The 25,266-nt window shown below is 42.1% G+C and overlaps 2 protein-coding genes and 1 pseudogene across 2 annotated transcripts; all 3 read right to left on the bottom strand.

Annotated features, from left to right (window-relative positions):
* Nucleotides 1–2,509: 2,509 nt before the first annotated feature.
* NARA5 (pfkB-like carbohydrate kinase family protein) lies at nucleotides 2,510–4,954 on the bottom strand. Its single transcript, XM_086818158.1, has 5 exons — nucleotides 4,453–4,954; nucleotides 3,999–4,261; nucleotides 3,786–3,903; nucleotides 3,469–3,677; nucleotides 2,510–3,318 (listed from the first exon to the last, which is right to left on the bottom strand). Exons 1-5 carry the CDS (start codon nucleotides 4,792–4,794, stop codon nucleotides 2,856–2,858), a joined length of 1,395 nt encoding a protein of 464 aa, XP_086674284.1. The 5' UTR covers nucleotides 4,795–4,954; the 3' UTR covers nucleotides 2,510–2,855.
* A 6,502-nt stretch (nucleotides 4,955–11,456) lies between these two features.
* On the bottom strand, nucleotides 11,457–11,876 carry LOC147624916 (aspartic proteinase nepenthesin-1-like). Its single transcript, XM_086817913.1, has one exon. The coding sequence runs from the start codon at nucleotides 11,874–11,876 to the stop codon at nucleotides 11,457–11,459; it is 420 nt and encodes a 139-aa protein (XP_086674039.1).
* An 11,490-nt stretch (nucleotides 11,877–23,366) lies between these two features.
* LOC147624915 (ABC transporter G family member 11 pseudogene) lies at nucleotides 23,367–24,105 on the bottom strand (annotated as a pseudogene).
* Nucleotides 24,106–25,266: the final 1,161 nt, after the last annotated feature.

Raw genomic sequence — 25,266 nt, 5'->3', positions numbered from 1 at the left:
CGGTGAGTCCTACTATGTCCTTAGGTGTTTGCCCATTATTACTTACATAGCTTTCAAGGCTGGTAATGATATATGGAATTTGTGTAGGCCCCTTTGACTATGGAACTCTTCTATCATCACCCAAGAGTTTGGAGGCAATGGCCTCACAACTTTTGTCCCCAATTTCTTTGAGTGTGGCACTCTTATATCATCACCCAAGAGTTTGGAGGCAATGACCTCACAACTTTTGTCCCTAATTTCTTTGAGTGTGGCACTCTTATATCATCACCCAAGAGTTTGGAGGCAGCAATGGCCTCAAAGCTTTTACTGGTCTTCTCTTAAGCAAGGTGAAATTGGTCTCTACATTATTGGTATCCTCTCTAATCGTCGGGACACAACTTATGTAATGCTGGTAGTGTATATTTAGACAAGGAAATTAGCCTAGACTAACTTATTAGGCACCTACACATTATTTGGGTGGATCAACATTGTATAAATAAGTCTTATATATAAGACATTTTGACTCATGAGCAAAAACATGATCCCATTCTCACAATTGAGTTTGAATCTTCTTGCTTTTGTGGTTGAAGTAGCTTGTATGATTTTACTTCTTTTTTATTACATGCATGTTTAGGGATTGTACATATAAGTAATGGTGTTGATATAAGTTCTCTGCACTTAAGTGAAGAGACCACACACACTCATAATGGAGTGTTCACCTGCACTTAAGGGAGTACCATCATAGCCAAGAGCTTGGAGCTCCAAAAAGGATAATTATATTATATCTAAAAAGATCAAAAAGTATAATAACCATAAACCCTATGGTTGTTACAATCCAAAGCCTCCATATGTCACGTGTAAATATGTCCCTAAGCCTAAAATACCTAGACCCATCCCCATGTGCATGTGTAAATGTCACTAGGACCTAAGTGGCTAGATCCATCTCCATGCGTATATATACCCTAAAATGTCTTCATTACAAACAATCACCTCCCTATACTTTTTTCGTCCTCGAAATTAAAGAGTGGTCATACACACAACATATACTAGAGACTAACTAAAGGCTATATACAAAAGCCCAAAATTGATTGGTGACTCATATGATCACATAGATCCCCTCTCAAAGAAAAACGAAACACCCAAATGGAGAGATCCACTCAACCCCACATAAGTCGCATAGCCGCCGAGATCAAACAAAAAATATAGAAAAGCATTTAATTGCATGGGCCAAATGGAATCCCATCTCACATATATCTCAAGACAATGGCTCTAGAATTCTCGAAAATAGCCAATATCGAGTAATTGTTAGTGGACTAGGCTTAAAAAATATCCTCTTGAATAACAGACGTAAATTATGCATACATACTCTCAAATCAAAGGGAAAGCATATCAACCCATCCTTCCATAATAGATCCAATAAACATCTATCATGGCATGTCATATTATCATGCACAATACATCCCAAATAGCAAATGACACATCTGAAAGTGAAATCCCCATGTCGACATCCCCAAAATCCAAAGACACATGCCTCATAGCTAACATCCATATGGGCTTAAGTCTCATCCTGAAAATCCACATGCTCATTGCCAATACAAATCTCATCCTCATTAGTAGCATGTGTAATGTATGCATAAAAAACTCCACCACAAAGCATAAAGCATGCATCCTTATATAGTGAATATCCTCATAAGTGTCGTGCTTAAAATCCACATATTCACTACCAATGCAAATCTCATCCTCATCATAAGTACCATGTGTAATGTATGCATAAGAATCTCCACCACAAAGCATAGAGCATGCATCTTCATCATGAACATCCGCATCATCATAGATATCCTCATCATCACGATGAATGATAGTAGAATAATTTTCAAGTAGACTCTCCTTAGGTTGATCAACCTCAATATCATTCGCCATAGAATGACTATGGTATCCACCATCAACCTCCCAAGTAGTAGGAAAGTCACCATACATAACAGGTGTGTATGAGGCATCACCACCGTGAGCATGAACCTTCTCCAACATAGTGAACTCATGAATCACGTGCATACGCTCCCCTTGTAAGACCAAACCATGATCAACATGTGTACCCTCCACACGTAATTAGTTAACTATACAATTAATGCGGTGCATTAACGAGAGAGAGAGAGAGAGAGAGAGAGAGAGCAGACATCTAACTCAAGTCCCCAAGCCCATTGAATCCACACGGTGCAGGTGCAGGTGCAGGTGCAGGTGCACATGCACATGCCATCTACCTACACAATGTTAGAAACCTCTACCACCTTGCAAACTTCTTTAAAAAGCTAGAAAAGGCTTACCCCTTACCTTCACATTTGAAGGACATTTTTAAAATACTGCAAATGCAAAATCCTGTAGGAGATCCTAAAAAGCAGACAGAGGAACTGAATGACCCAAACCCAAACAATTCCAAAGTAAATATTGCACAAGGCAATTCATTGGGACGACATACATGGGCATGTCACAGGAGGCTAATTGTCAATCTAGCACATACAAATGCATTGCGCAATCAAACTACCAATTCAACTCTGAAATGATTAAAATCAAACAAACCAATTGTGATTCTGTGATGCTGTGACATTGTACAGAGGTGCACCTTCAAGTAATCCCTCTGTTCTTAATGCCTCCTGAAAAATTATGCTCACTGTGGCTTGAAAAATGACCCAGCAATCTCACAGTCAACTTTGTCCATATCCATTTGAAGTAGGACAAAGTGGGTAATGCAGGTAGCCCTCATCTGAAAAGGGTGAAGCACACGGGGTTGATAATTATGTACAAACAAGTAGGCAAATTGGGCAGCCAAGTTGACTCAAACACTGACTTCAATGACGACACTCAAGTTACACATTTCAAACTTAGTCTGCTTCTATAGCACTGCACGAGCTTGTGCCCTCAAGTATTCTCTGTTCCATAGGAAATGACCCAGCAAACAGAGCCTCCACCAGATCCAATGCATCCTTCTGTCTTAAGCGTGTCCCTTGTTGCCCAACAACCACTGCTGCCACTCTTGCAGCTAGGTTGCCCATGCTCTTTAAGTCAGACACCCCCTTCAGAATACCATATAGAATGCCTGCCGCATAAGCATCTCCTGCTCCACACGTGTCCACAGGAACACATGGCGCAGGAGATACATAAATGACTTCACCTGTCACCCCTATGTATGAACCCTGAGCTCCATCTGTCACTGAAACAAAGGGGCAATGCTGACTCAAACTACGAGCAGCCAATGCTGGGCTTACATTTGTCCCAAAGCCACAAATGGCCCTTGCCTCATTGCTATTGGTAAAGAGTATGTCTGCACGTGAAGCCAATAGATCCCTGCAAACAAGCAGATGGAAACTCAAATTTTGAAACCATAACAATTATAGCATTATCTCTACTCCTTGCTTTGCCACACAGACAAGAACACTGAGATCATTTTCAGGAAACAAAATGTCCTCTTTCAATGGATTTTTGTATACTACTAACCAGAATTGTTTGCGGTGCCTTGAGACACAGGACACATCACTTGCTGTGAGAGCAACCAAGACACCATTCTTATGTGCAGTCTCACATGCTTCAATAATGGCTTTCACTGTCTGAGGGATCTCCCATAAATAGCCTTCAACAACCAAAATCCGTGCAGCAGACATAGCTCTGGCCAATGTTGCATCAAAATTAATGACAGAGGACATGCCCTGTATACAGCATTGCAAGCCATGTCAATCAGACAAGATGGAGAGCTCCCACAGCCATGAGAATTTGTTCAGTGCCAACTTCATAAAAGACTGATCTGAAATACGTACTTGATATGAAAGCATTGTTCTTTGGGCATCTGGAGTTGTAAGAACTATAACAGTCCCAGTGGTTCCATCCACAATTGGTGGGGAGAGGAAGTGCACATTGGCTTTGAGGAGTTTTGCCCTGGACACAATGTAAAAAAAAGCATTCAGGCGTTCAGGAGACTTGAGTTGTTCAAAACTGTCAACTCAAGTGGTGAACGAGACACATCAACAGACCTGTAGAAATCACCCAGAGGATCACTGCCCACACTTCCAGTCATGGCCACTTCAATTGCTGGATGTTTATTGCTTGCTGATCCTAGCCTTGCAAGGGCCACAAGGGTATTGGATAAAGATCCACCCGCAGAAGCTTTGAAAGACCAGCCATCCAGGGCACGCAAAACTCTTCCTCTTTCTTCATGATTAACAATCTTTCGGATGCCCTTCTCCAGCTGCAGATTCTCTAAAAAATCTCCTCCGACCATGCCCGAAAAATCAACCTGAAGGAAGAAAAAGGTTTGATAAACTTGGATGTTCTGCCATGCCCACAAATTACAAGAAACCCTAATACCTCGCCCATGCCCATTAACGCAAAGGTAAAACCATGTATCACCCTTGACACGCAATGGATAAGAACAATAGCACCATGCTGCCAGTTTCCAACCCAAGCTTAGCAAGAGGAAGAGGGTACCATGGCTTGGCCGAGGCCCACCACGTCCCACCGGTCGGGCAACGCTTCCGACACCTCCGCTACGGAAGGCTCGTTCCTCGACTCGCCTCCAAATGCTGCCCTCGGCGTGGCTCTGCCTATGCCGCCGTCCGCCGCCCTGCCTCCCCCACGCAGCAAAGAACTCCTCAGCCACAACAGCTCAGGCACGACTAACGACAGGGACACAGACAGCACTATGCCTTCAACGCTCCTCCTCCTCCTGCGTTCCCCCCAACAAGCATTCGTGCTCCTGCCCAGCGGTAGAAAAGCGATATTCGCAAATGATATGAAACTCGACGTCGAGGTGCAGCTCGCCCCAGCCATTGCTGCGTGCACAGCCACAGGTTTTGTGAATAGGCAGCGCTATATACGATTCAAGAGGCCCGGACTCTCAGTCGGCTGCACAGAGAACCAAGCGGAAGAGAAAAGAAGGGCTTTGTGGCCAGACCACCTCCACCACTTCCACATCCACTGCCCTTTAAGTGAAAATTTGATTTCGAATCCTACATATATATATATGTGTAATGAACATGTTCAAGAATCCAAAAAATAAAAGTTCCATGCTTTAAAGGCCGTAGCCTAATGGATATGCCTTTAAGTTTAAACAAGGGTTTTGGGTTCAAAACCTCTTTGGGACATCTTACACCACACGTGTGTTTGCATGCAGGTGAGCACATAGCCAGTCATCCAGCGATAACAGTGTGCAATTCTTGCTCTTCAAGGTCATGCTCTAGATCAGAGACGATGGTTGCCATGGACATCAAAGATCATGACTCGACTTGCAATGCCCAGTTCTACCAAAGTTGTGCAAGGTGTTCGCTCCAATCAGCCAAGCAACTAACTTGTGGGGTTCGTCCCACAGCTTGTCCACTACCTATAAAGTGGCCAATATTTGGGAGGGTGGTACCCCTTTGTGGTACTCGCAGGTGTGTGTGCCGGGTGAAATTCTCATATGCAACTAGGAATGGAATAAGACCTCATGGAAAAAAAAAAACTTACCTTCCTTAAGATTATTTTGATAAAGCTTATGACAAACTAGAATGGGGCTTCATTCTTCACCCTCCACGATATGGGTCTTGGCCACCAATTCATGAGATTTGTCAAAACTCTGGTCGCCAATGCTTGTGCTAGAGTTTCCATTAATAGTAGCCTCTGGATCAAGGAGGACGATGGTTGCCATGGACATCAAAGATCGTGACTCGACTTGCGATGCTCAATTATACCAAAGTTGTGAAGGGTGTTCACTCCAATCGACCGAGTGACAAACTTATGGGATTCGTCCCGCAGCTTGTCCATTGCCTATAAAGTGGCCAATATTTGGAAGGGTGGTACCCCCTTGTGGTACTCGCGGGTGTGTGTGTAATCGGGTGAAATTCCCGTGTGCACCTAAAAATGGAATAAGACCTCATGAAAAGAAAAATCATCTTCTTTAAGAATATTTTGATAAAGCTTATGACAACTGGAATGGGACTTCATTCTTCACCCTCCATGACATGGGTCTTGGCCAACAATTCATTAGATTTGCCATAGCTGGAGATGCTCTGTCATGCCCAGTTAGATGCTATCAAGCCGGAACCCCTCGTGGGTAAATATTTACCTCCCCAACAATGCACGTCAACTCTACCTTCAACAATTTGTTGATGACACTAACAACATGGTCCTCACAATCTATCTCCTCCTTTTGGAGCTGCCTTTTCACCTTCTACCTTGCTTCTAGTTCTGCCACCATTAACCAAAGTAATATTGGCATTAAAACTCTACTCAAAGAACCCCCCACTTGGCTTCTAGAGCAGGGCTTTATCTTCAGACTTCTTGGAATCCCCACAAGATTTGGGGTATCAATACACAAAAGGCAATGGTGGGTGCTTAAGAAGGTGCAACAAAGGTTTAATAGATGGAAAGGCTGTCAACAAAATCTAGCTAGTATATTGGTGGTCCTTAAGCACATTCTCATCCCCTCCACCATTTACTTTCTATCTTGTTGGGGAGGCCCTCTAAATGATCTTAAAACTTTGGAAGTCATGTGTCGAAACTTCTTGTGAGCCGGAGACTCTAGCAAGTATAAGATCCCTAAAGTGGCCTGAAAGTATTGTACTCTCCTTAAGGATAAAGGTGGGTTGGGTTTGCCTAACATCCTTGACATGGCAGATAAACTCTTAGCCAAATGGATTGTTAGAAGCCTTTACTCCCCCAAGGAGGTATGGCTATCCTCTTAAATAGGTGCACCCATTTCAATGCTATCACGGATTTCCCTAGGTGTAAGGATCTCCCCTTCCTTCCCTTATTTATGGCTTAATTCAAGCCCGAAACAAGCTTAAACCCTAGCTTGGGCTAGTGGAAAATCTCAAACTCAAAGCCTCAATTTTTCACCTCGATTCGATTTGGTTTTCTTTGGCTCTAAAATGTGTGATCCTACCCCACCACTTCATAAGAGCTCACACACGTTCTAAGAAAGGCATTAAGACCTGGGCTGCCCCATCTGGCACTTCAACCACAAAAGATGGCTTACTAGACCCAAGCAACCTTTAGGGATAATGTTCAGGATTCTGATCTCATCCAAGACATTATGAATTTATGGGATCCTCTCCTCCCCCCCCCCCACATCCAGATTAGAGGTCCCCTTTTCCTTTGGTCTTTTATCTAGCCCTTCCAAACCAACTTGATATGCTCATTCCTTCCCCCCTCCTCCTCCTCCCTCTCTCCATGTCAAGCTCAATGCTAGATGGCTCATTAACTTGCCCAGAAGTCAGTGGGAAATTCAAATTCCACCATATACGGTCTAAAAGGATAGCGCCTTGCCTCATGTGGCTTATCCTCCACAAAGCTCTCTAGACAAACCAGCATGCTGCTAAGATTGGCATAGGATCTCACCTCTACCCAGATGTAAAAGAGAGGAGGAAACAGTCTCCCAACTTTACATTAACTGTGAATGGAACGCCAATGTATTAGATTTCCTTCACATGTGCATCAAGCTGGTCCATCCTACTACTCTCAATTGGAAAGAAATATTATTGGGTGAAGCTAATGATGCTCTACTAAATTGTAGAATATTATTAGGGCATAATTTCTTTGGATAGTGTGGAAAAACATGAATGCCTTTCTTTTTTTAGCTAAAAATTCTGACATCATGTGCTTAGGTCTGAAAGCTTCTTTATTTTTCCAGATGAAAGGTCTCTTGGATCTGAAGAAGAAAACGTGCTCAATCACTATCTTGTCCCTTGAGAATCAAAGAATTGTTGATATGCTAGAAGTAGAGGAATCCTACATAAGGTGCAAGGAAGCAATAGAGGATTCCATCTCCTCCTTGATCTTTAAAGAGAAAGAAGTCATTTGCTGACCTAGCCTCTAAGGATGAAGAGCTTGCAGAGTACACCTGTCTCATAACTAGGGATGTAGAGAATATCGACAAAGAATGAAGCCTGCTTCAATTTTTATTTATTTTGTTCCAAAACTAGAAGTTGTAATGAAGCACAAGCTAAGGTCAGAACATGTAAATAATGGGCCATGAACAAGGCTACTATAAACAGGGCCTTGGGCTCATTGTAGGGATCTTTTTGATCATTCATCAGTTGGGACATCTACATGTACTCTTGGCTCCTTTCTTGGAGATGGCCATTCATGGTCTAGGGCTCATGGCAAGCTTGATAGCCATCCTCATGGTGAGAGGTTAAATCACTTATGCCTTATGCACATTCCTCCTTTGCTACATGTGCATATGGATTTTCTCTTTTTTCTTCATAATCTCATGTATTTCTCATGTGTGCTTGTTACCCATCAAATGGATGCTAGAATTGGATTTTTGTGTGTTGATTTCTTGATTCTTGGTCTAGATCCATTTTAATTGGTATCAGAGCTTTGCTTTTGATCCACTCTCTTGAATTTTCTTGAAAATCTTTTGATTTTTCTTGATTTTCTTGATTAAGAAGGACTTTGGATGGTTGAATTTCTTTTTCTTTGTTTTTTTCCTAAGCTTTTGGGGTCATGGGTTTGATGGGGATCAAAATTTGGGTGATCCGCACCTAATTTTAAATCCCATGACCAAAATTGGGAAAAAAATTACACTAATCAAGATTAGTGATCTTAATCAAAATATTTTTTCCTTTCTTCTTCTTCCCTGCTTGGATCTTAAGAGCTTTGGAACTTCAATCTGCATTTTAAAGCTAGCAAGAGCTTAGGGATTTGATTTGGGAGATGAGGGCTTCATCTCACAAACCTAACCTTGGCTCCCTTTCCATGGAATTTAGCCATGAGGATGCACCTGTAAGCTGCCACCGTTTTCTACAATTTGTGGTCTTTTAGATAGCTATAAGTGGTGATTAAAACCTAGCATTGCCTCTAAGCTATGGCTAGCAAGGTAATAAGCACACTTAACAAGCTTTTTGCACTATATGGTGGTTGTTCTATGCGATTTCAAGGCTGTGAGGATGCAGTGGGCTACGTGCATTTTTTGGAGAAATTGGAGTCCATTAATCACAAAGGATTGCTACAATGCTTGGAAATGCAAGTACTAAATGTAAGCTAGCTTCCAATCTCTTCAATTTCTTTAATTTCTTCTCCTTTTGCAAATTAGGGGTTTCATAAAAAATTAGGATTTCACTCAAGTTTTTTCCAAACTTAGCATCAAATTTCACTTCTCTATGTTTTCCTCTTCCCATACATGTGCTCAATGCTTGATTCCAACCTTGGGGGTTTCTTTACCTTCTTGAAAGATTTGGTGTTTTCTCTTGAAATTTAGGGTTTCACCATTAAGTTTTGAGATTCATGCTAATAAGCCTCTTCCCTATGCATTACTCTTCCTACCAATACATTGCACATATCAATTGGATTATTATTTTGGGGGTTTCTTGAAGGATTAGGGTTTTGAGGGCCATAATCTTGATCAATCTTGATACCTTGCACTTAATCAAGACTCTTTCAATACCATTTCAATTGTATAGCTTCTATTTTGGGACATTTGGAGCTTATTGTGAAGAGTTGTTGACAATATGCTCACATGGAACTTCATATGGCTAACACATGCTATCAAGAGAGCATAAATGGTGGTTGTTATTGGTGCCTTTGATGAAGAAGTGGACTTGACATTAACCCAAACCTCATCACCGGCATTAACCTCTTGTATTAAGTGACGAGGCATGCAATTATAAGTGCCATGTTGTTAGTAGCATACACCATTCCTTACAAATAAGCTTTGTACTTCAATTGTGTGGCATGGTGAAGATATATGTTGTGAGGGTACCTTGGCAAATGGTGGAGGAGCCAAGGGGAGAATGTCATAAATCTGGTATGCCCATGATTGCCTTGGGAAAGTGGTACATCGGAGGATTAGGTACCGGCGTGAAGACTTAGCCCCAACCCTTGGCTTGAGAATACTCACTAAGGGGTTGGAAGGCTTGGATAGGAGATTAGCAAGCAATGATCCATCGACAAGCTTCAACAACCTATGGAATGCAAGAGGTCGTGTATATGAATTGGAGCAATGGATTGGTTTTGCAATGGAAATGATGCCAAATGCATTATGCAATGATGGTCAATGATGCCTTGATATGATAAGTGCAATGGCAAATGCAAAGGATACTATGGGAATGCCATTTTGAAATTTTGTTCATAATACAAAGGAGACTATGGCAAAATTTCTCCCAAAAAAAATTGATGCATGGAGTGAATTGATGGCACACAATTAATGAATGGAGTTGTTTTTTATGGTTACTACACTTTGGAAGATCAAGAAAAGTGCAATATGAGCCTAATGGAACCATTCTTGATAATTTTTTACATAGGTACTAAACCCTAATTCAATCAAAGCACATTAGGACTGAAATTTAGGTGCTTACATAATCTCATAGTACTTCCTTAGACCTACGTAACAAGCCCTTAACCTCTCCGTTTTGACATTATTGGGATAGTTAAACCTATGTGGTTGACTTTGTCCAAAAAGTCAAAATAGAGCATACCTGCACTCTGACTTTAGTCAAACCCAATTAGGCATAGTTAGTACTCATTACAAGCTGACACACCAGGTTTCATCCAAATCTGGTGAGTTTTGAGTATTCTATAGCGTAATTTACATTTTCAGCCTATATACCTGTGAACCCTAAAACAGAGGATATTCGGGCACCTCATCTTAATTGGATCTTTGCATGGTTAGATAGGACATCTCATAAGCTTTCTATTAAGTATTAGATCTCCCCAATCCGAGATCCCTACCCCTAGTTATAGCCAATTTTCCAAAACAGTAAATTTTCATGCCACCCAAGCCTTTATAAGGGAAGGCCGAGGAAAAAGCATTGAACTCTAAGGATATAGAGGGAGAATAGATGGTGGAACATGGTAACATGGAGGTACCGGAGGAGACTTTCCTCCTCTAACCCCTCCTCTGAGTCCTTCCTCCTCTAACTACTCTGACTCCGCCTCTTACCCCTCATCCTCTTGGGTTTAAACCTATTGTGTGGATGGTTGAGTTTTGTGTCAGAGGACACAAAGGAAACAACATAATTGGGAAGGTTTGAAGTCAATTGAGGCAAGGCTAAATCAGACAGGAGTCAGTAGGCAGTTAGCAGAGTGGGTGTTGACATGATGAACATGGTTCTGGAGCAAGGGATTTGAGTGTCTAACCCCTTCTCTTAGTCTTGCCCTCCTTTGATGCCTCTGACTCCTCCTCTGGCCCCTCCTCCGCTTGGGTTTAAACCGATGGTTAAGTTTCGTGTCAGAGGACACAAAGGACACATATGCAAATTGGACATCAGGAGCAATATTAAGTGCATTTTGTAAACAACTTTAATCAAGCTTTCATTTGTTTGCCTGGAGAAAGATGGGTAACTAGAATTAAAGAATGAATAATAACATGGATGGAATGATTGATAGTAGGATGGGGAAGCATGCTAATGGTAATTTGGGAGCATGGTTGCTAGTGCACTAAGTAGGCGCAAAGCCAACTAACTCTAAAATTGCCAATGTCTTATTCCACAAGGAAATCCTACTGCTGGTAGTTAACTCCCAATGAAATTTTTGGCGCCTGATGCAAGGGTTCCCGAATTATCAAAGGCCAAGCAGTAGTAGTTATAGGTGGTATCCGAGGCGGCATTGCAAAAGAGATGGTCTGTGTCAAGGTCGATGCCTAGTGAACCCACAAAATGCAACGTCACTTTGGGAGCAAAGGGAGCCTCCTGCTGTTTGAATGGCACTTGGTAGCACAACATAGTGCTTTTCTCTCCCTTGTCTGGCTTTGTGAGAGATGGATCCATAGAGCTTTCAAAAGCTTGCGTGATGACAATGTATGCTTCATCTATGAAGGTTGTCAATGACATGCCAGAATCAATGATGGTTCCACCGTTGCCTATGTCTACGTCAATCTCAAAGGCAAAGCTAGGGATATCTAATAGATTTTCGTTTACGCTGACGCCGATCATGCTAAGGTAGTAAACTTGCGAGAGGAACTAAGAGAGAATTCCCTAACGATATTTTAGAAGGAAGGGGTTCTTTTGCTTGCAAATTTGCTGAAACCTGCAGAATTCCAAGCTCTCTAAGCCTGCCATGCCTCTAAGACATCCATGTCATGGTTCTAAAACATCCCACATGCTATTGTGACAATGGCAGGAACGAGTCCAACATCCTGGTCTTATACCTTACATTTGAATTTTCACCAGTGTTGGAGGGAAAAATCTCACATTTTGTTTCTCGTTTTTGTAGGCAGAGGAGAGGGTGACCCACTGAATTGTAGACTAATGTTGGACAAATAAGCCCAAAAACACATAGGGGCTTTTTTTATAATACAATATCCTAAGTGTGATCAAACAGCAGTGGTAACAGGCAGCCGGAGGGCATTGCATGTGAGTGCCTTCCATGAGATCTAGAACTACTTCAGTAACAACAACAGCGCCTACTACGATGACGTCAAGGTGGATATGGACCTGGAGAAGATATGAATATTTTCTTTTAAAAATTTCTCAAAAGGAGGCCACACCGACACAACCTCCTTTTGGGCATTTTTTAGAAAGAACTTGTGAATATTTTCTTTTTAAAAAAAATCTTGGAAGGAGGCTACCCTTCCAAACATTTTTTTAAAGAAAATATGCCTTGGCGCATGTCCCAATATCTAGAGTTTATCTTCCTCATCCATATCATTGTGAGGCGCAATGAACCTGCATGAGGCAACCCTCTCAATCAACCTTCGTGGCCTAGCCTTGAGGTTGTGGAGAAAGGCAGAAAGCTATTAATCCCACTCTAGATTAATAAACATGCTCCTCCATTTGAGGACATTACTATAAAGGTTGTACATTATGAGATACTAGCCAGCCAAGGCTTTAGTTAGTAAGTTTTGGGTCCCCAAGTATAAATAAAGGCCAGTTGTATATAAGGTAATTTCTCATAATGGAAAGACACAATCCCCCTTTGTGCTATGAGATCTCCTTGTCTTGTTTTGTGAATGAGTGTGTGTGTGTGTGTGTGTGTGTGTGTGAGAGAGAGAGAGAGAGAGAGAGAGAGAGAGAGAGAGGAGAGAACTCTAGTGCATGTGCCTCTTCTATGCTTGTGTGTGGGAGAGTGAGAGGACGATTGCCTTGCATTGTGGTGTGAACGACTCCACGGTGTGACAGAGTGGAGGTGGAGATTGGAGGATTTGAGCTTTTACAAGTGAGCTTGGAGAGCCTCAAGGGACGTGAGCTCAGAGCATTGGTAAGTACCCTACGACAGTTGTTGCCTATTGCTTATTCCATTGATGAAAGTGTGGAGTTCTCTTAGGAGGTGTAGTAGGTCATAACATTTTTAGCGTCGTGTTGACGGGGAAATCACCATTGTTTCTTCCATCTTCTTAGATCTCCAACTCCCGCTATGCAAGATTCATGGTTACCTTTGCATTCTGGAAGTGCATTGTGAAAAAATGTGTGGAAACGAAGGAATTGGATTAGTTGTGAAAATTTGTGTGTGTTGAAGTGTATGTGAGTACTTGTGGTAATGCTTGGAGGAAAGCTACACTTGGATTTTCTTTTGATGTTGTTTTCGTCACACTAATTTTGCTATCGTGAGTTAGCAGTTGGTGATACTCTTTTTTTTATTTTTTCAAAAAATCACAAAAATAAGGAGCCATTGGTTGTGTTTGGTGACTTGTATTACATTCCTTTTGCTAGGTACAACCATTCTGGATTCATTGGGTAGGGAAATCACTCAAAAAGCATTATGTTGGCTCAACTATTAAATGCGTGAAAGTGCAAGAAATCATTTCACGACGTGAAATCCTACCCACCTTTGCGCCGAAAATCTCAGAATTGCCTTACTGAAGTTAGTGCATCTCATCCTGACATGACTAACACATGGAAATAGAAAAACCATATCTTGTGAAAGCATAGAGTGCATTTCATGATGTGAAACACAGTGTGCTATTTCACGGTGTGAAACAGGTCGAATTCATGGATTGAAGGATCGTCAAATCAGGGGTAAGAGAGAGACATAAGTGCACTATAGTAATCTCCCCGACTCAGGTTACTGCACATCTAGCTTGAAATTGCAAAGCGTGAAACACAAGTTAACTTGTTCACGATGTGAAACACATTCTTGTGAAAAAGCAAGATTAGCATTTCACAACGTGAGGTAGAATTGCCATTTCACGACATGAAACGTCAGTTCGACAGAAAACTGAGCATAACAATTGGAGTTGTGAATTGGCCTACTGAACTGCATTCTCATGCACTTGAGGTAAGAAAAACGTATTGGAGGCAACCTTACCCCCGACAATAGTGCATCCAATTACCCAGGATCTTTCTACTAGAAAAGCGTTAGTTCAGGCCATTGGGCAAGCACTCAATTGAGTGTTACAGCTTGGAAAAATTTGACCACTGCAGACACAGTAGCAAAGAATCCATGGAAGAAGGACTAAGGTTCTCTGGACTTGGAGAGGAATGGAATCCTGCTTCTCCTACGAAGTCTAGTGGAATCTTTGATATGGACAAGGGATTCTTTGGTCTTCAACCCGGCATAGATGATGAAGCTCAATATGTGGGCAAGGGTTCTTCAATCAACGCAAGACACGGTCCAAAACCTGACTTACCAACACCTATAGCCCTTTGGTCTTCAACCCGGCATAGATGATGAAGCTCAATATGTGGACAAGGGTTCTTCAATCAACGCAAGACACGGTCCAAAACCTGACTTACCAACACCTATAGCCCTAACATCTGGCCCAAGGAATACTAACACCTTGAGACTTAGTGAAATGACCCCCTAGGGTTAGGTGAGACAAGGAGAACGTGGTCAAATCTTCTTCCCCACACCTAAGCAAGTGGAGGTTGACATTAAGATGGCTGAAGCAGAGCATCAATTACGACTTCTGAGCTTAAAAAGGCAAGAGCTCGATATGCGTAGAATGGCGGTGGAACAGTGGGAAATTGATAATTTACTTCTATTACGTGGCAAGGAAGCAGAAACATCTAGGGATGCCAGGAATAACATGGGGTTGGGACTGACAGAAGGAGGGATACCAACCCTAGAACCCATAAATGAGGAACCCAAGGATGAGGAAGACCTCAAAATGTAGGAAGAATTGGTGGACAATCTACCTAGGGCATCTGCAGGAGAAGAGGAGATACATGAAATGATTAATAATCCCACATTCTCGTAGAGTATGGAACTCTTAATTTAACAAAGGAGCTAAGGCCGCTAATGATGAGCCAGGTGATGAGGAATTTCTCAAACTAAGCCGTAGACTCGAATTAAATAGACGGACCTATGCAGGCAGCGGACGAGGTCTAGGTAGGGGGGATGGCTCCTTGGAGGCCAATAGTGAATCCCCACACAAATCTAAATACGGCCACAAGGGTAGATTTGTTGAATATGGCCACAAAAATGGGTAGAGGTATGGTTTGGGAGCTAGGCACTGCCTTGGAATCCAAATCATCTTAGATGAAGTCACACATCATTTCAAAACTCGTGCAAAAGTTCTTTGGTGATGGGGATCCAATCCGACACCTAGAGATCTTTGAGTCAACATGTGAAACCTATGGACTGGTAAACACATATCTAAATATGGCCACAAGGGTTGATTTGTTGAATATGGCTGCAAAAATGGACAAAGGCATGGCTTGGGAACTAGGTACTGCCTTGGAATCCAAACCATCTCAGATGAAGCCACACATCATTTCAAAACCCATGCAAAAGTTCTTAGGAGATGGGGATCCAATCCAATACCTAGTTCAACATGTGGACCGGTAAACGATGTGACCATGATACATGCCTTTTCTCTAACTCTAGAAGGGAAGACCCACCAGTGGTATCGAACCTTAAATCTTGAGGACAAAGTCAATTTCACACGGCTCAAGAATGTGTTCATACCAAGCTTTGCTTGAAGTGGTGATAGATGGAGTCCTGTGGCTCAGCTCCATAACATCAAGTAAAAAGAAATGAATCCATGAGGGATTATGTTTCTCGACTCAAGCACTTAAACTCAAGATGCAAATTGAGGGAAAGGCTAACTGATGTGATCAATTATTGCCCTGTTTCCGAAGAGGAGTACGAGATCATAAGATGCATTTGATTATTTGGTGGCCCGACCGACTACTTTAGATACTAGTTGTAAGTTGGCTATCAAGTATACAGATAACATGCTTGAGTTGCTCTGCAACCAGAAGATGCCAAGGTAGCTTCAATGGTAGCAACATCACGAGTCTCTAGGCATCACGATGCGAGACCCAAGAACAAGCAAGTTGGTAACATGACACTTGAAGAACTCAGTAATGCCATCTTGGAGAAGCTAAAAACAAGGGATGGGAGGGAAACATCAGGAAATGCCCATCACTACCCACGGAGAGAGTTAATTTGGTGCTCAATCTATAGACAAAATCATATAAGCACTGACTGTCCTCACCTTAGACCAAGTTAGTTGCTCTATTGTGCTCATTGTCAAAGGCTAGGGAACCATGATATTGCCATGTGCAGATACCTGAGGATCCAACCCTTAGCACAATTGCCAGCACCCAGAGTGCCATTAGCTTTACCAATACCACCAATGCAACCCAATGTGGCTGCAGGATAGCCAAATGCATCCTATTTACCGAGAAGAATGTTTAGGATGCAAGATATGATGTCATTATCGCCTCCTATTCTACCACCACAGCCACCACATGCAAAATCAACCAGGTGTTGATTGAAGAACCTGTGGAAGATGGGGAAGCTATGCGTGAAGTAAAAATGAATAATGACTACTACGAGGAACTAATTGATATCACACCAGAGTATTATGTCCTACATAATAGCACGCCAATACCAGTGTTTCAAACCACGATACAATGGAAGGGAAAAGACATAAACTCGACTATGAAAAGGGGACCCATACTATGTTTTCATTGCAATGGACCTCATCGAGTAGCAAAGTGTCCCCTAAAAAATGTAGTTAATACTGGTCAGCCACCTCAGCCCGACAGCAACGTAGACCAACATTTGCCATGCCAACACTTTCCTATGTTAAGTGTGGTGTTGATCATTTGATCAAGGACTGTCCTTATCGCACCAATGGAATTGCTTCTACATTTAACCATGCCCTATTAGGACCATAAGTGTGCAGCCTGGAAATATCACGTCTGATAGCAGCGTAGACCAACATTTGCCATGCCAACACTTTCCTATGTTAAGTGTGGTGTTGATCATTTGATCAAGGACTGTCCTTATCGCACCAATGGAATTGCTTCTACATTTAACCATGCCCTATTAGGACCATAAGTGTGCAGCCTGGAAATATCATGCCATTGGATGTCCTGACATGCGCACAAGCAAAATAAGTGGATAAAGGGGAAAAACCCAAGGCGTAATTACAACTTCTAAGATTGGGAGAAGGAGAAGAGTAAAAAAGGTGGGCAAGGGTGACACCTTGGTGGTAATTCATGATGGATCTGACGAAGATACCATTAACACTGGCTCCACCTAGTCATAGGAGGGAGGCGATCAAGTGCCGATGCTAGATGAGCAAGCCCAAGAAACCACAAGAAGGGAGAGACCAGTGACCCCCAAGGGTATTGGAGAATATCCGAATGCAGAAGAGAAAATAAGAAGTCTTGAAGAATCTTAGGCCATTGTAGAGGAATGTTAATGCAATTATGAAGCCGAATTGAGGGCTAACAAGACTAGTAGATACATTGTATCCACGAAATGAGTTGCCAAGAGAAAGAAAGTTGGAGATGTCTACTCCAATTCTGGAAGAGTCCGAGCAAGGATGTTTGAAGAGACAGATCAAGAACTGTCCACTCATTCATTCCCTAGGATGGAGTATGAGACAAATACATGGAAGGAGCCTTCACTTGCCAGGGAAACCAGGGATATAGGTAGTCTCTCAGTAATATTGTCCACAATTATCAAAATTCCGCTAGGACCATTCCTACGCAACATGTCGGCATTCTAGGTAAATGCCATGGATTGGGTAGAAGGAAGAATGAACCCAATGATCGCTACAGAGGAGAGCTTTACAGAGGAGAGCTAGACACCTTTGGCAGAGAAAAAGCTAGTGCCTGAGGAAAGGGAAGCACCCATATTTATCCAAATATCTATCAACTAATTGTTGCGAAGGTATTAGGAGGGCGATGACACAAATGCTGCAATTCCAATCCACCATAATGGGTACCAAGCACTTGCTATCCTAGATGAAGGTACGATCCACCATAATGGGTACCAAGCACTTGCTATCCTAGATGAAGGTACGACTGTGAGCATTATCACCGAGCGATGTTGGGAAAACTGGGGAAAATTAGAGCTAGAAAGAGCGGACCTAATTGTTAAGATGGTAGATGGAACATCCTCAAGGCCCATGGGGTTATTGAAAAACATGAAGCTCAAGGTCTTTTTGTTCCGTTACCATCATGCATTTGTTGTAATGGGCTTTCTGCACCAACCAAATTCATATGATATTATCTTGGGCGGACCCTTCATGGAGGGAAGCCAAGGTGGTGCATGATTGGGCATTAGACCAAGTGTATATACGAAAGGATTCACAAATTCTGAAGATTAATCTCCATATGTGGAAGGCACATCCCATGGAAGGGCAATTATTGGGAGATGGTTTGGTCACAACAAAACGAACCACGTCCTTTTAAGTCTACCAACCAATTAAAAAGCATTCACGTAAGGAGGAAGAGAACAAGATGTACGCGTCGCTTCCACCTCCGAACTTTAGTGAAAACTGGATGTATGTACTTGCCACCATAGATGTGTTGCCCCCAAGTGTTGAATCAGGAACCATTCCAACTACCTCAGTGCACATGGTGGATGTGCAACTCATGGAAGAAGAAATAGAGGATGAAGCCTCAAGCACAGAAGGGCCTGAACTGCATGGTCACAAAACAACACTCAGCACCTCAGGAAGTGGCAGAAACAAAAGAGGTATATTGCTTGACGTAATGCCATGTTGCGAAGTGAATCCATGGATGCCTAGTCACTCACTAAGGTACACCATGAGTTCTCTAAAAAATGGGGTGAGGAGTTGAGTAAGATCACCTTGGAAGGGAAACAAGAAGAGAAAACTACTCTTCAAGAGCCTGATCCGCCTAAACTTACTAAGGCTGAAAGAAGAAAATGAAATAAGGTTCTAGTTAGAGTTGAGTGAGAGGCAAGGAAGGCCATGGGTCAAAACAAGGATGATGAGGACAATAAACCAAACCTGCTCTCATTGCCATGGCGACCATTTCAAAACTTACACCATTAATGAGCAAAAAGTAGTCCAGTTTGACAGCCTATGTCTATGTCTTATGTCTATAACGGACCAACAAAAGTTAAAGAGGTAGACATTGCTGAGCTAGGGGAGGATCCCAAACCTATCTGCATTGCTAATGGCTTAATTGCTGCTGCTGAAGAAAAGGAGTTCATCACTGTATTGAAGGAATTCAAGGATTGTTTTTCTTAGAAATACATTGAAATGAAGGGTGTACCACCCGAGGTGGTTCAACACACTATTCTGATCATGGAGGGATCGAGACCATCCAGGCAGAAACCTTACTAGATGAATCCCAAATATGCAGCTACTATTGTAAAAGGAAGAAATTGATAAACTCATGGCTGCAGATTTCATCTACAAGATTGAGCACACAGATTGGCCATCACCAATCATGATTGTGCCGAAGAAGAATGGAAAGCTAAGTTTAAAATGCCAATTTTGAGTCAAGCATAGTATTATATCAGGATACATTATGTCTAAGAATGGTATTTCCTCCAATGAGAGCAAAGTGAAGTTGATTCTAGAATTACCACCACCAACAAACTACAAGGGTGTGCAACAGTTTATGGGACATGTTGGGTACTATTGAAGATTCATCATATTATATGCTAAAATTGCCAGGCCATTGTATAGACTACTCATAGTCTTTGAATGGATTGAAGAGTGCCAAAAAGCATATGATCAGTTGAAGCAAGCATTGACTAGTGCACCAATCTTGAGATCACCCAATTGGAACCTTGTATTCCATGTGCACATCGATGTATCAAAATTTGCTATAGGATGCGTATTGGCACAACCTGGCGAATATAAATTGGATTACTAGGTTCGCTTTGCCAATCGACAATTAAATGATGTAGAAATTAACTATACCACAACTGGACGAAGGATTAGCCATGGTATATGCTGTTAAGAAATACAGACACTAAGGTCCTTCAAGTAGGACTATGGTAGCCAACGTTGTTCGGAGATGCCATAGAATTTATGAAGAGATGTGAAGAATGTCAACGGTTTGCTATTCCGTAGCAAAAAGATAGAATGCCTCTTAGCCCTGTAATTGTGAGAACCTTTTAAGAAATGGGCATTGATTTTTTTGGACCCATTAGTCTAGCAGCGCATCCGTCTCACACAAGTGGGCAAAGGCGAGAACCTCTAAAAAAGTTGATGCTCAAATTATGGCCAAGTTCTTGCAAACAAATTATTTCTAGATTTGGCTGCCCACTAGAATTAGTCAGTGACTGGGGGATCACACTTCATCAATGAGGTGATTGAACATTTACTCACTGGATTCCTTGTGGTACATCGAAAATCATCACCTTTGATTTCCTATAAAACTTGGGTAGCTCTAGATAAACCCCACCTAGAGGCAACTCATGCCTAGGTTCGCTATGTGCATCTATCAGTTATGCAAACCATGGGATTTTTGAATTCTAGCATCTCCATTAGAAATAATCCCTTGGTTGAGAAGGTATTTGTTATGCCTACAGGAACAATGGTTACATGTGACATGAAGCAACCAGGGACAAACAAATCAGGAGGATCAATGATGGCAAATGAGCCCCTGACTATTCCATTATGGAGTCCTTGGAATAAAGGGAAACAAGTAATTACATGTGACATGAAGCAACCAGGGACAAACAAATCAGGAGGATCAATGATTCCTAAGTCCCAGCTTAAAGCCCAAGGATATTGTGATAATGACAACACCTTAGGGTTGTCTGGCAGAGAAACAAAGATACATATAGGAGTCAAAGAAACCAGAATAGGGATAGGAAGCAACAACCCAATAAAGCCCGAGCACACAACCAACCAGTCAAAAGAAGTGGGTAAGAAAAGACTTACTAGCAGCACAGGGATACTATCAAGGAGTCGCAAAAGTATGGGTACCAAGGAACAACAAAAAATCCAGTGCAGAGTTTATCTCCGGAAGAACAGAAGAGAGCCACAGGCACAAGCAGACTCAAGGTCCAACTAAAGCATGTGTTAAGGCAACACCAAAATAGGTTTGGAGAAAGAAAACCATGCACCCAAGTAAACATGAGTGTGCAACACCAACAATCAAGATGTCACCCACCAAAGAAATTACGCAGGGCCAAGTTCTAGACAAAGGTAATGTTGAAGTGAATCGACATGCACAAGAAAAACAACAGGTTCACGAAGATTCAGTAGATATATTCCTTCACTGGGTTGAAGGAAAACTATGGAGTTCTCTCACTCAGAACTAAAGCGCTACAACAACACATACCCATAAGCTCTAAAGTACCAATTTGGTTCTCGTGGAAATAAAAAGAGGGGAAGGGGACAAGGAGTACCTAGTTACCAAGCAAATAACTTCAATTTTCAATGGGTAGAAGGTAAAGGGTTAAACATTTCACACCGTAAAATGTCTAACCCATTTCACGCCATGAAATAGGTTCATACATGTCACATGCTCAGTTCTCCTCCTCTAAATGCATATATTTTTGGCCTTGGAATGTTTGAGCATATAGGACTATCTAGGGTATCCCCGTTTGCATGTATAAGGAAAGCGACCATTTCATGACGTGAAAACCTTTGCTTGGTAGCATTTCATGCCGTGAAAATCTACACACTATAGCCACAAAGATCCAATGAATTTCGTCTTGCCACATGGAATACCCAATTAAGATAGCCGTCGTGCCGACTAGATCATAAAAACACTTACCATCCCCTTTTCTTGCACGTTGCATACTCGTCTTCTTTGAAAGTCATCTTCTTAGCTTAGCCGATTGTCCATCGAGTGTGCGTCTTCAGCCAAACACTTTGCCACCTCCATTTCTCAGGTAGGAGCTCATCAATCTTACATGTGGATGATTCAACAATCTCATCAATCTTCCTTGCATGAGAAATAAACTCAATCATGCTTGAAAATCTATCACATGTTTTCTCTATGCTATGAGGCTTGCAGTGATTCTTCTACTTTGCATCGTTTACTGTCATGCACTTTAATGCTTCCAGTCCTAATCACTAATGCCATAAGAGATCTCAAGTCATGAAATAGTAGTCTGCTATTTCATGGCATGAGATCCAAAACTCACTATTTCACGGCCACACCATTTTCACATCTCAAGCGTTAGCCTTTGCATTTTCAAGGACACACTTTCATGTCGTGAAATGCACCCCTGCATTTTCACACGTCTGACCAATTCACATTGTGAAATGTATAACTCTGCACTTTCATGGAATGAATTTTTTACCCATTGTACATGCCTATCAAGAGAAGACTCACGCCATTAGAGTTCAAAGAAGAGAAGCAGTGGATTCCCATGTATGCTATAACTTTCCAAAGTTTTCACCCTCACAATTTCCATATATATCGAGTCAAAGGAATCAGATGCTCACATGCGAAGAATTCCAAATCCAGACATAGTGGCTGCGGTTCAATTTCTGAAATTGATTGTGGTTCTAATCGACCAGACCAAAAGAAAGCTATGATGAACATAATGCAAAAAACCTTTACTTCAACAAGAATACAGGCCCATAAGAATGAGGGATGATGCTATACTAGCATTGCCTCAGGTGGACACATGCATATCACATTCGAAGATATGATTGCTGACTTCGGGTTATGGACTTCCCACTCAACATTCAGAAAAGCTTCAGTCACGCCAAAACTTTTACTATACAGACATGAATGAGTTTGGCAACTGGGTCTTTTGACATTGGTAAAAGGTTATGAGGACAGAACATACATCAGGTAGGGGGGGATGTTAATAATCCCACTTTGGATTAACAAATATGCTTCTCAATTTGAGGACATTAATGAGTGTTATGTAATGGCACTATAAAGGTTGTACATTATGAGATACTTGCTAGCCAAGGCTTTTAGTTAGTAAGTTTTGGGCACCCAAGTGTGAATAAGGGAGGGCCACTTGTATATAAGGAATTTTCTCATAATAGAAAGACACAATCCCCATTTGTGCTATAAAAGCTCTTGTCTTGTCTTGTCTTGTGTGTGTGTGTGTGTGAGAGAGAGAGAGAGAGAGAGAGAGAGAGAGAGAGAGAGAGAGAGAGAGTACTCTAGTGCATGTGCCTCTTCGTGTGGGAGTGAGAGGACGATTGCCTTGCATTGTGGTGTGAGCGACTTTGCGCAGAGTGGAGGTGGAGATTGGAGGATTGGAGCTTCTACAAGCGAGTTTGGAGAGCCTTAAGGGACGTGAGCTCAGAGCATTGGTAAGTACCCTACGATGGTTGTTGTCTATTTCTTATTCCATTGATGAAAGTGTGGAGTTCTCTTGGGAGGTGCAGTAAGCCATAACAGAAGCCTCTCCTTGAGCTTGAGTGCAAAGAAGAAAATGAGGTGGTACATGATGGCCATGCACACAAGCACAAAGATGTCCCACCATTTGGAGTACCCTATATACATGTGGAATCTACCTTTAGGATATTGCTAGGGGTGGGGCACCTACCACATTGTTCTCAAAGACCAAACCTTTAAAGTCATTGTTGTAGAAAGCATTGCTTGTCCATGTGTGGGATGACATACATAAGACAACGGATATCGCCAAACAGGCTTGGGCAAATCTTTCAATAACTAAAAGAAGCCTCCATTCAGAAGGTACATTCCCATTATGCCACATCTTGGAATCATGCCTGTGCAGAAATCCGATGTAATGCTTGCAATTGCCATGAGTAGGCCCTCCTCCATTTAGAAGGTACATCCCCATTATGCCACATCTTGGAATCATGCCAATGGCGAAAATCCAATGCAATGCTTGCGATTGCCATGAGTAGGCCCTCCTCAACTGAGAGGGCAGCCAACAGAGTTGCAATGAAGTGGTCAAAGCCGGGATGTAAGCCACTCATTGTGTACAAAATGTTTCCTGGCACACGAAAGCCAAGACCACAAAGAGGAAAGAAGACAATGTGTTGGAAACAACAAACATTGCGACTCCGTAGTGCCCATTCAGCCTCTCTTGTGTGAAGATCGACAACATCACATAAACAAACAGTCAGAACTAGTAATAGGTAATGTCCCTTTTTGTTGAACTACAGATAGAATACCTAATAGTTACCTAATAGTTGCTTAGTCGGATATATGTATCTTTGCTCAGTCGGATTGTTGCTCAGTTGGAATTCTACTCAGTCGGATTGTTGCTCAGTCGGAATTCTACTCAGTCGGATTATTGATCAGTCGGAGTTTGTTATGATCTGGTTAGTCGGATATTATCTGTTAGTGTCTTGTGACATTCTAGTTACAACCGTTTAAACTGTCTGAAGTCGCCTATTTATAGGGGCTTTGTAGTCGTCTTTTACAACAACAAGAAGAAGAGAAGAAGGAGAAAGCAATGTATGATTCATCTTGATCAATCAAACATGGTATTTCAGTTCTATTCTGTTATTCTCTATCTTGTTTAACAGATCTCTACTCAATCTGTGTTCTCTATGCTCTGTTTGTGTTTAGCCTGATGTGGGAATTGAAGTTAGTGTTACCTAATGGGGGTGTCTTTGCTGTGTCAGTAGTAGTTAGTTGTGTTGTGTTTGAGAACCCTAAACACATTGGCGATCCTGCTGGTCCCGTTCTGTTACGAGAAGGGAAATGAATGTCAGAGGGGGACAGAAGAGTAGGAAGGGTTTACTATACCAGGGCTCAGGCCCGAATTGGTAACCCTGACCCGTTTTATTATGCTGACGAGGGTGAAGAACATCAGGAACACCAAATCCCTGAAGAAATTGTTGTAGGCCAAGGGGGGGAAAGTTCAGTTGCACCAGAGAGGAGGCTAGTGGGGGGACTTCTAGGCGCCCTAATCCTGACAGGAAGGTCTGCAGGAGTTAGAAGGAGTCTTCAGTTCAACCCATTAAGGGGGGCTACCAGGCAAAGACCTAGGAAACCACCTCAGCCACATCCGATGGCTCAACAACTACCCAACCCTAGGGTGAAAGCAGCTAAATTCAGTGGAGGATCTAAGGAGGATGCTGATTGTCATGTAGCTCAGTTTGAGACAAAATGGGAAGCAAATGGGTATACTGTGTTGTACAATGATGCAGTTAAATTGCAGCAATTTGCAGCAACTCTAGAAGGGAAGGCCATGAGTTGGTTTAGCCAATATGGGATACCACACTTCCCAACATATGATGATCTTAGAATAGCCTTTTTA

This window comes from Cibotium barometz, chromosome 24 (genome assembly GCF_041138505.1).
Source record: "Cibotium barometz isolate CiBa-2024 chromosome 24, ASM4113850v1, whole genome shotgun sequence".
Lineage (NCBI taxonomy): Eukaryota > Viridiplantae > Streptophyta > Polypodiopsida > Cyatheales > Cibotiaceae > Cibotium > Cibotium barometz.
Note: the sequence above shows the minus strand (reverse complement) of the source record. Positions and strands in the feature narration are given on the sequence as shown.